The 12,306-nt window shown below is 33.3% G+C and overlaps 2 protein-coding genes across 2 annotated transcripts; both read right to left on the reverse strand.

Moving 5' to 3' along the window:
• Positions 1-2,940: 2,940 nt before the first annotated feature.
• On the reverse strand, positions 2,941-4,713 carry LOC139842105 (probable pectinesterase 15). Its single transcript, XM_071832279.1, has 5 exons — positions 4,376-4,713; positions 4,114-4,285; positions 3,550-3,756; positions 3,214-3,458; positions 2,941-3,091 (listed from the first exon to the last, which is right to left on the reverse strand). The coding sequence occupies exons 1-5, from the start codon at positions 4,711-4,713 to the stop codon at positions 2,941-2,943; spliced, it is 1,113 nt and encodes a 370-aa protein (XP_071688380.1).
• Positions 4,714-5,362: 649 nt separating this feature from the next.
• Positions 5,363-11,891, reverse strand: LOC139842106 (uncharacterized). The gene is made up of 19 exons (XM_071832280.1): positions 11,142-11,891; positions 10,257-10,328; positions 9,966-10,170; positions 9,780-9,882; positions 9,121-9,207; positions 8,830-8,916; positions 8,586-8,672; positions 8,315-8,407; positions 8,148-8,229; positions 7,948-8,060; positions 7,678-7,850; positions 7,388-7,592; positions 7,155-7,269; positions 6,826-7,071; positions 6,669-6,733; positions 6,528-6,584; positions 6,354-6,447; positions 6,111-6,251; positions 5,363-5,650 (listed from the first exon to the last, which is right to left on the reverse strand). The coding sequence occupies exons 1-19, from the start codon at positions 11,889-11,891 to the stop codon at positions 5,516-5,518; spliced, it is 2,910 nt and encodes a 969-aa protein (XP_071688381.1). The 3' UTR covers positions 5,363-5,515.
• Between the last annotated feature and the right edge of the window lie 415 nt (positions 11,892-12,306).

Consider the following 12,306-nt stretch of genomic DNA (forward strand, 5'->3'; position numbering starts at 1 on the left):
CTAATGATAATGATAATGATAATCTTATTAATGATACTAATAATATTACTAGTTATAATATTATTAATGATAATAATACTACTAATAATAATATAACAACTTATACATATCAGATTTTATACATATATGGTTTATATTAGAAATAATAATATTACTAATACTAATATTAATATTATATTAATATTAATAATAACAATAACAATAACATTGAAAGTAATGATAATAATTTTAATATATCACTTACTTGTAATTTAATATAATACCATTTATTATTTATGTAATATTATATTATATGATTACATTTACTGAATAGTTAATATATATTATATATAATTATATTTAATTGAAATCATAGATTTATAATAACATATATATATTTATATTAACAGTACTTTAATTGTTATTTTACATTTTAAATTCTAATTACCCAAAGTATACCTTATTAACTCAAGATATTATATATTCTTATATTTATATTCATATAATATATACATATTTGTAAATAATTGTTCGTGAATCGTCGGGAATAGTCAAAGGGTAATTGATTACATGAATATTGATTTCAAAACTTTCGAGACTCAATATTACAGACTTTGCTTATCGTGTCGGAAAAATATGAAGATTCGGGTTTAAATTTGGTCGAAAATTCCCGGGTCATCACAGTTAGTAGACAGCGAGAACAAAGCAGTAGACAGACATTTACAAAAGTAGTCGACTGTCTACTGCCTTGTTGTTACTGTCTACTGCCTTGTTGTTGTTGTCTACTGCCTTGTTAGTGTCTTTCGTCTACCACCTTTATCTGTCATCTACTACCATTTTTACAAAGTAGTCTACGGTGAGATAAAGGTGGTAGACGAATTCCCGTCTACTGGCAGGGTTAGTAGACAGCGAGAACAAAGCAGTAGACAGACATTTACAAAGTAGTCGACGGTCTACTACCTTGTTGTTACTGTCTACTGCCTTGTTGTTGCTGTCTACTGTCTTGTTAGTGTCTGTCTACAGCAACAACAAGGCAGTAGACAGCAACAACAACGCAGTAGACGGTCGACTACTTTGTAAATGTCTGTCTACTGCTTTGTTCTCGCTGTCTACTAACCCTGCCAGTAGACGGGATTCGTCTACCACCTTTATCTCACCGTCGACTACTTTGTAAAAATGGTAGTAGACGACAGATAAAGGTGGTAGACGGAAATCCGTCTACCGAATGGTGTAAAAAGACAATTTTTTTAAAAAAAATGTATTTTATTTGAAGCCTTAAAAAAAGTGTATTTTGAACAATTTCCTGTAAAATTAAGGGAAAATGGGTTGTAAAAGTAACATATAGTCTAATCATAATGTAAAGTCCATGTGGCCCTAAGCCCAAAATGAAGTGACTTAGTAGTCTAATGGGCTTGTGTGTTCAAATTATGCACTCATTTTGTACTGCGTATCCTAGGAGCAAACTAAAATGGGTCTATAGCCTGATGAGCTCCTATTGTTAGCTGTACCTTACAAATTGCATTACATTGTACGAAGTCTATAAGAAAATTTCAATTTGAACTATTTTAGCTTCAAAAGATCTAAGACTTATGGTTCAGATACTGACGTAGTTTTATCTCCGCGCTAGAAGTGATTCTGCTTTGGTGTTAGGTGTTGGTTCGTTTTCCGTTTCTTTGCTTGGTACCGATTCGGTTGTATTGTGTCTACTTCGATGGGTTTATCTTGTAGGTTTGTTTTTAGTTTGGTCTTTTTTTGGCTTTGGTTCTACTTAAGCTTTCTCATGTTGAGTTGTATTAGTTAGTTAGTTGTGTTTGGTTTGTTTGTTTAGGTTTATTTTGGCTTTCTTTGGTTTAATCCTTGACTCCTTGCATTGTATCGGTTTTGAGTCTTTTATTTATTAATAAAAAACTCTATCTTATATATAATTTTCTTGTTTTCTCAAAAAAATATGTCTTTTAACCTGTAGATAGTTATGCTTCTATGATTTTTGTTTCAGGCCTTGAAAGTTGCTATTCAACCCAGAGTAAAATTATGAGAGTATAAAATTATGATATTCCAACTAAATAAGATAATTCACCATTAATTGCTGAATGGTCATATGTTCACCATATTTATTTATTATATCTAAACAATAAACGATATTAAAAGTCATATGTGTTAAAACAATTCATACTTTTTAACCGTTCAGCACTTTCATTTTTCTCTGATACCCCTCTTAAATTTATATGCAAAACACTTATCAAACAACTATATTATTTTATTTAATCATTAATATACAACATTTTGAGTGTTCATTAAAAATGATTATCTTTCCGAAATAAGTTCAATCATAAACTTTGAATGATTAAGATTTTATACAATTTTAGCCCTTAATCATTCTATTATATCAAACGCATCCTTAGTCCTTTATCATCTGATGTAAGAATTGGCGGCTTTGTTATCTATCTCTACGTGACGTGAAGATGATAGAAACCATTGCCGGATTTGTTTCGGGAGGGCGACTATAAGGAAACTCTGCACTCCTTCCCTTCAAAACAAGTTCACGCGTTATGTGTTTTACCTTTCAAGTTGGGTTTTAAAGCGTTTTGAAAAAACTCTATATATGTTCTTTCTCTAATAAAGAACAAACAGACACGCTAATTGTTGTTCCTCTAAAACAATTACTTCACACGTTAAGTGTGTTACTTTCTTTTAGATACATTAATTTTCGTGCTTGATCATGTCATGACCATTTCTCAGGTTAATGGAAACTTTTGTGTTATTAAGATATTTATCTTTTTATCAAACAAGCATTATAACTTCACAGCATCTAATGATCATCTAACACTTTTTTATACAAATCTTATCAAATAAAATATAGTATCAAGGAGCTGATATAAGTATATATGAACACTATCGTATGATATATGATATACAAATTAAAGCAAAGGTGTCTTAATATTCTTACTAAATTTCGAGACCTTAGCCTTTAGGAAGCCATAAATTTCCGTTTATGTAAGAGATATCCATGTACGGTTTGGCCTCTGCCACACTCAAATTCTTAGCATACTTCACCCGTCCTTTGAAACTTGACCCTGGACCAGTGCACGCGTGTTCTCCGAAGAAAACTTTCCTGAAATTAAACATATACCATTATTATACATTTATATTAATTAGACCAAACATGGCTAATATAGTACGTTAGTTAATTAATTAATCAATCAATGCGAAAAAGACATATAAAGTTGACATAACTGATCTCTAGAGGGATCTTTAAAGTTATTCCAGCCTTCAGGATTAATGATTGCAGACATTGAAGTTCTTATGAAAACGGTTATCGAATATGGACCCCACGCTCTTCCTAACCATATATTACCTATTCCAACAATCCTACAGTTCACAAATGAAAACCCTGTTTGCTCTGCTGACGTATTCCTTTGTTGTGCCGCTATTGCTCCTGTTATCCCAACACCAGTCGCTACCGAATTTATTGTACAATCCTGAAACACAAAATATGTTTGCATATATACACACACACTAGCTTATTAAGAAAACTTGAAATTTTTGAAAAACTGAGTGATTTTGTTATACCTCAAATAATGATCTACCGTTTCCAAAGACAAAATCTGTCGAACCTTCGATGAAACACTGTTTGAAATAATGTCTTCCTGATTCACAATAAAGAGTATCTTGAAATCCATAAAACCCACAATTATAAAAAGCTGCTTGATCACCACTAATTCTCAAAGCAATCGCTTGTCCTCCTTGGACACCTTGTTTTGGGTTAGGAGCTGTGTTCTTCCTCCACATTCGATAACAACGACCATAAATTAATATATCAAATTCCAATTTTATATTATATTATATTATATGCATACATATACATGGGGCGATCCTAGGTAGTAACCCGTGGGTCCTGCAACACCGCTAGTTCAGAAGTCTTTTTTTACAAAATATTTACCACTAAAATCAACTATAGGACCCCATATATTTGTTGGATTTATAATTTTTTAGAGGTAAACAAACACTACAATACCCTTCAAATGTAATTAGCTTTGAAAAAAAAAAAAAATCGAGACCCCATTGAGTTTTCATCCTAAATTCGTCACTGCAAATACATATACATATGCATATGTGATTTACTTGATAAATTACCTTGAAACTGATATCATGAGCTCTGAAATTTGGGGCATAAACACAAACCGAATAGCTGAAAACAGTGCCATTACTTGAAGCTGCAGTATCATTCCAAGCAAGAAATGTATTTTGATAACCCTGGCCTTGAATTATCAGATTAAACTTAGTTTTTGGCACATCTACTTTCTCCCTGTCACAACAATATAATATAGCAAATTCTAGTATATTTTATAGAAATCGATAAAGTGAAACAATATCATGATCGAGAAATATTGCGTACATGTATACGCCTGCATCGAAGATAATAAGAGTTGGTTTTGGGCTTTTATCAGGAACAGCAGCCACTGCCTGTTTAAAGGTTCTGAATTTGCCACAACCCTTTTGATCAACGGTTAAAACTGTCGCTACACCGTATTTAGCTATAAGTGGAGAGTTCCATTTGTTTGCATCACAAGAAAGCGTACGCCACTGTATTCGATCGATGATCCGTTTTACGAAATCGGGTATTGGAATGTTCCAAGTTATGTTTGAATCCTTGTTGTAGAGTGATAAAATAATGGAGAGGAGAGCAATGGAAATAACAGATAGCCAAAATAGTTTACTTCTTTTGGTGTTCATGTTTTTTTATCACAAGATTGTGTTTAAGAAATATGGTTTGGTTGTATATACTTATATATATACGTAAGAAAATATAATTAAGTAAAATGCTGTTATCTAAAGAGTTGAAAAGCTCTGTTTGAATTAAACACTTGGGACCGTTTACTTATTTTTTGAATTTGTTTCTGTTTCCATTTGCCTCTTATTCTGAGGGGCGTCTGATTCTTATCTTCTAGAAACAGACTAATTTTCAAATTAAGTGGCAGATTAAGTCACAAAGAAATATCAATCAATATTACTTACTAAATTAATAGCTATACAGAAACAGACCATTAGTAAAGTAAACAGGCCCAAGGAAAATAGAAATTAAACATCTGGCCTACAAACTAATACTGTATCAGCTTAGGACTTATGAAAGAATTCATGAAGTAAAATGTTTGATGAAGGTAGAACACGAGTTCTTATAAAACAAATTAAAGTAAGTCATTCGAGTTGTGAACTAGCGCTATGCGAAAAAATCGTAAGTGGGGCTTGCAGATTTCAAGCATCAATTGACCTAATGTGTACACATTTATCAAGCTATGAATTCAGAGTGTCCTATTTTCATCAATGTTTTTTTATAGATCCGGTAGTATTGTTACACCAATGCCACAATCGAAATCTAAAAACATTGGTCGCAGAAAAGATATATTTACCATTTAAAACTACTTGCCATCAAAATTCCACAATAATGTTAAATGGGAGAACTTCAAAAGACTATCATATGTATGATCTACCCAATTGTTCTACCAAAAGATAAATAAAAATGGCTTCATCGATCCCACTATTCAACGGAAGGGTTGATAATGTCATCACCTGCAACTATAACACCGTTTTGAGCTTCAAGAATTTCCTTTTGTAGCATGGATGTTCCTTTAAATGTCATCATACCCGAGCACGTTTGCCTAAGTTCGGTAAGCTGAAATCCAAACAAACCAAGTTGAAATTTTTCCGCTCTTATGACCAACTGTATCTATATCTATATACTTGATTAAACTTAATATATTCATCTAAAAAATAATCTTTCGAATTACTCCGTATAAGATAATCTTCTTAATATATCAGTTTTCAGGAAAGTGAAAGGTAATAGTGACAAACAATAAAATGGTTAATTGGTATTTTAATAAAATATGATTGCAATATAATATTACCCAAGGTATGCTTAGGTTTTGAACCTATGATCTCTTGTGAGGAACTACAGGACCCAACCACTAAATTATTATGGGATGGTTACATTAATAACGTTAGTTTATTTTAGAATAAGCAAATAATGAAGTTCTTTAACCTGATTAAAAGATTTTGATGTTACTCATTTAATCTATTGGAGAAGGAATATAACACAAAGTCAATACATTCATGAATAAATGAGTTTTAATTACCTGTGGTTCAGCTATGGTTTCAAAACCAAACTTATTTGTCCATATCGATTTAGCCTCCTCGGCAGCTGGAAGGATAATCTTCTTTACTTTGATAGATGAAAGTAGCCTCTCAATGCAATTGAATAGTACATTAAAGTACCCCTGGTAAACAAGCATACAGATATATTACATCATGTAATAATAGCAGTTCAAGAGAAAAAAAGAAAGAAAAAAAGTTTGAGAAATTGAAACTAATTTCCTCACCTTTCCTTGGTTACCTTTACTTGTAGCAACTAGGGGAAGTTCGGCTATATCCTCTCCAAAAACACGAAACACCCCAACTGATACTACATTTGAGCTGTACAAAAAAAATAACAAGCGTCTTTATTAAGTCAAAAAGAGGCGACGGATCATGCAAAATGACAAACGTGTCCTTACTCTATAGTCAATATTGCACAGAGCATCCTTGCAAAGTCTTGACTCCAAATTTTCCTTCTGTTAAGCAGATAACATTTTAGATGATAAAACAAAGATAGAAATAAATCAGTAAGTAATAATATATTTTCCATCTACGCTTACCCATAGACCATTGAGGGAATAAAATCGCGTCCAGACGTTGCATCAACGATGGGGTTAAAGCATTCCTAGTATCATCATTATAATTACAAAAATATAAGTATAAGTATTATCACCAGTTAAGTTAAAAGTGCTAGCCTAGAATTAAAACAGTACTCACATGAAAAATATCAACAGTTTGTGCCAGCAACTTTCTGGTATCGCGAGAAGCGTTCTTGCCACTAAGAAGCACGAATCTCAATTCAGAATTTGCAACGGTATCAACCGAATTATCGTTTTGTTTTTGCCTCAATATGGTTAACAGATTATCGGGGATCATTGTGGGTTCATGAGTCAGCAAGTTTGCCAAATCGGAACAAATTCTCTCGCAACCCGCGCAGCAGAACCACTTCCCTTTTGGCAATGCCTATATATAGTAATAGATAAAATGTAAATAAACTGACATTTTCTTTTATATTAGAATAAACGCGTTAAAAAGTAGATGTGAACCTTCAAATCAGCCATATTGTTATCTCTGAGGCAGCCGATGTGATAATCCCTTTCACATTGATCGCAAACAATAACTGTCCTATCATTAAAAACTTTTTTACTGAAATCAAGGCATCTGCATTCAAGAGAGTCACGGAAAGAGTTATTATGTTTAAATTGTTACCTCTAATCATAAATTAAAAGATTTCAAGAATAGAAAAACACAAGACATAATATAAGACAAATAGTATTACCTGCATAAAACGCATGCAACAAGGTCAGTGTTTTCAGGGTTTTTAACAATACGGATACAACGTGTCATTATTTGCTCAATAGGATCAATCCCGGTAACCCTTCCAGCTGCAACAGCATTAGCATTATCTGCCACAAGCTTCATCGACTGTTGACAATATTTACAATACCATTTTCCACGAGGGATGCTATCTAAATCAACACATTCTGCGTGTATTAACATAAATCAAATCAGAACACAATATATACATATATACATATACATACATACACATATATATAGACATTTCACCTTTATGAAAGGACCTCGGGCATCCATCACATAACACGAGTTCCCCACCATCCCAACAAATTCTACATGCATCATCATTAAACTTAACAGAACATCTTCGGTTTTCATTAATCTTTAACGAGACTGAATATTCGTGAAGAGACACTCCATTTGAGATGTAGATGTTTTCATAGCTGCGAATATTTGAAACACACAAATTAGTAAAAAGAACACGTGTAAACAAAAAAGGAAATTACAAAAAGAGTTAACCAATGGGATGGGACAACTCACGGTTTTTTACGAGAAGCCCAACCAGCGTGAGCTTCGAACACTGAGGCGCTGACTACTGTTTGGCAGCAGGAACAAAAAATTCCACGTCCCTTCTTGTAACCTTCTAGCAATTTCTGGTGATATAAAAACTTAATATAATATAATTTATTGAAAATATGACTGGATAATTATTAGAATGGTTTTATTATAAAAGTCTTCACCTTTCCTTGACAAAAGTAAGTCAGTTCAGTCCCATCTGGTAAACCTCCTTTCTCAAAAACCGCCCAATGTAGGTGCTGATTCCTGGAAACAACGTAAAATAATTAACAATAAAATAATATTATCCTGATAGCTAAGTGTTATAATGTTAGTAAAATTAGAAACGAACTTTATTGTTGGCTTTTTTCCTTTCGTCTGCTGTGAGGCGGTACATCTCGTAGCACTCTCAGTAGACGTTGATAAACAACCGGGCTTTGGTGACCTGAACCACACGTATTATATTATTAGTAGAATTTTTTAAATGAACATAAAAAAGCAAGCTTGATGATCGTTACGTATCCACCCTCAACGCATATTCATAGAGCTAAATAATTGGAGTAGAGACCAAATATAACAGAATTTAGTTTGTGTAAAAGAAAAAGCTAAGAAGGCACACCAACCTTTTTAGGATCTTTGATTTCATCTTCTTTGGTGGCGGTTTAGCCTTTGAGACACTTCTGGATGATGTCATATCCATGTTTGATGACCTGAAAGTCACATAGTATTAAATTTTCCCATTAATGGACCGACCATACTTAGTAAAGTGAAAAAAGACAGTGGTATTTATAAGAGGATATATCAAAATTGGTATGATTTTAATGTTTTTTTACAAGAGTAAAGTAGTTGGCCAAAATAGATACTGACTTTCTTTTTTTCCCTCGTCGACTCTTTTTGTGTGGCGAAATTGACAAGGCGTTACTTGTGGGGGACTCTGGCACCGGACTTGATATCCTAGAAATTAACGATTACATGCTAAAAATTTTCCATAAAAGCTTAAATGGAAGCAATATTGAGTAAACAGATAAAAACACACAAACAACAGAAATCATAGATCAAATACTAAGATAATATAGTAAAATACATATGAGCGAAAAGTCTATCTTCGGAAATTAAAGAGATGAAACATAAAAGTAGTAAGCCAAGATAGATACTAACTTTCTTTTTCTCCCTCGTTGACTCTTTTTATCTGACGAAATTGACAAGGTGTTGCTTGTGAAGGCCTCAAGAACCGGACTTGTTATCCTAGAATAAATTGATTAGACAATAAAAATTTCCTTTAAAGCTAACATTGAAGTAAAATACGATGATAAACAAAAAGAACAAACGTTAATGGGAGTGCACGTGAGATGTAACCGTTAATGCATGACAAAAAAAAAAAAAAAAAACATATTAATTCAACCACAATTACCAAAACAATATAGCATGGTTTAGAATACGAAGTGAATGGAACAATAAGATGAAACAGAATCGAGCGAGTGTGTGTGTGTGTGTGTGTGTGTGTGTGTTTTCTAACCCTTTCCATAATCGTGTGTGTGTGTTTTCTAACCCTTTCCATAATCATCTTTACTTGCCAAATTAGATCAGTTTAAGCAAATATACTGAAGAAATTTTGAATACTGAAATAGTTGGAGTTATCCTAAAACAAAGATAGGATACACCAAGATACTTTGTTGAATATCTATATGCACTAACACCAAAATAAATAAAATACCGATGTGGGAGATTGATATAAACGTTTTGGCAAATCGATTAACACCAAATTAAGAAAAAACATACAGCACGTTGTTAAGATGCACATGTCAACCAATACGCACCTAACATCCTCATGAGTTGCAACCACTGGTTCAGCTTGCACTTGTTTCATATTTAAACAAGATTCACAAAATAACAAATTTCCGGTAGATGGTTCAATTGAGCCTGAAAGTCGATGAAAATTCCAGTAAGAAAATATAATAGCCAAAAAGAGTATAACAAGTGGTCTCATTTAAAGTATTTCTCACCATTGCAATTAGTACACAAGGAAGTTCCCTTCACGGGCAATGAACTAATTAGGGTTTGACGAGCTACTTCTGATGTTTCCAACGCAGTTGCTTTACAAATTTCAATCAAGTCAAGGAGACTTTTTCCATTTTCAAGGTATATATGCTTTATCGCATGACGGTACGATTTGAATGCATGCATCTCAAACTGAGATATTGAAATAACCTGCCATTCAACAATTAAATAAATTTCACGTTTAAGACAATGAGTGTTAACTACAGTTTTGTTATTCTAAGAGTAACATTACTTACTTTGTTACCGTCACACAGATTGCAGGAACACAATATGCCGGAACCTTTGATTAGTCCGTGTAGATTGCCTTGCTGTAAGAATATCATACATGATGAATATGAATATAAAAATTGAAATAACATATACACCGATCAGTAAAGCACAGACAAGCACACAAATAAATAAAAATAAAAAAGATGTTTACATTAATTACCACTAAAGCAACACGCCACGACCAGCCAAACTTGGATTTAAATTTGATATATGGATTAGAGTTGTGACAAAAGCCAAAATGACAAAATCAAATCTGAAAATGCTCTTGAGGCTTTCATTAAGATTTCTCACTGGGTTCTCAACCAATGAATAGAATAAATGCTTATAAGGTATAATTAAACTTGCAGAGTATCCATTACTACTAATATAAGAAATTTTTTTGAATTGATAATAATTAATTTATACATAGATTTCATTCACTTTTACTTAAACAATATAAGGGCTAAACAATAAAAGATCACCAATGCTAGCATAATGCATTCATGAAGAATTTCCATACAAACTAGTGAGGATACCATATAAATTCTATACACGTATTGAGTGCCCTTTAGCCAGCATTCAAACCTACGAACCCATGCATTCCACCTTAATAACGTAGGCTGGATACTCCTTTCATTAACCAAAATAAGCACTAATACCACTTACACACCATAACTATTGTATCCTATCTAAAATACAAAACCTTACACACCACCCTTTGTGTGTTATTCCACTCCAAAACATCGGAATCACAACGTTCTATTTTAATTAGTAATTACCATGCAGAATATGAAAACAAAATACAATACAATAGGCAACAATACATAAAAAAAAAAAAAAAAAAAACTTGTAATCAGTAAGTATAATGGTACCTCCTTATCCAATTTGTAGTAAACGCGAAAACCCTCTAGCAAACCGGTCTCAAATAGCTCCTTCGAATTAGTAGGCATTCTTCTCAACCCAATCATTTTAGATATTTTCAGTTCCAACTTCTTCATTGTTGGAGTCTCCAATTCTTCCACATTCTCATCTTTCTCCTTCAATAACGATCGCGTAAATCTCTTAGGTGTATTACTATTACCATTCACCCCATTTTTTTTCTTTTTCCGCTTCACATACATCTCCTCCACCTCTCTCCCACCCTTCCCTTCAGACGCCGCTACTTCCGCCGCGGCAGCCGATTCTAATTCCGGCACCGTCGATCCTTCTCCGCCATTGGCTACTTCCGCCACCACCGATCCTACTCTGACATTGGCCACTTCAGCCGCCGAAGATTCATCACCAGTAACTACTTCCACCGCCGCTTCTTCGACGGTATTAACAGCTTCAACCTCGTCTTCTTCTACGGCGTTGACTACTTTGACCGCCGCCGATTCTTCATCATCCTTCGATTTATCGACACTAACCGAATCGAAATCCGGAATCGCATTTTTTATCCTTTTATTCCGTCGATTCAGACTAACTTCATCAGTCAATTTCACAGAACGATTAACAGACGATCGCGTAATCTTCTGTTTAGTATCAGTAAACTGATCGGAAGAACCTTTTGAAGACCGAGTACGGCCGACGAAGCATGAGAACTGAGATTGAGCTTCCAATGCGTACGCTAGCTCTCGCTTCATTATCGATAGATTATCAAACTTAGGTTTTTTAAAAAGGGGGAAAATAGAGATTAAGGTATGATATTGAGAGAATGTATGATTTGATACACGAAATTAAGAAGGCCTAGGGTTTTGACGCCTGAAATCGCTACTCGGTATTTCAATTTTTACCTGATTTGAATTTGATTTGGTGGTGCGTTTTACTCATGATTTGAAAATTGGAAGAGGAAAAGAGCCCTAGATTTTATATATAGATAGAAATAGAATAGATACAGAAACAGCATGGATACATATAGTTTTGTTGTATTTATAGGTGTGAACTATATCCTCAAATAAATCCAAAGATACATTTCTGTTTTTTTTATTTTCAGATTTTGCCAAACTAAACACGGTTTAAAATGTTGTACCAATGTTTTACAACTCGATAGCCATAATT

This window comes from Rutidosis leptorrhynchoides, chromosome 4 (genome assembly GCF_046630445.1).
Source record: "Rutidosis leptorrhynchoides isolate AG116_Rl617_1_P2 chromosome 4, CSIRO_AGI_Rlap_v1, whole genome shotgun sequence".
Taxonomy (NCBI): Eukaryota; Viridiplantae; Streptophyta; class Magnoliopsida; order Asterales; family Asteraceae; genus Rutidosis; species Rutidosis leptorrhynchoides.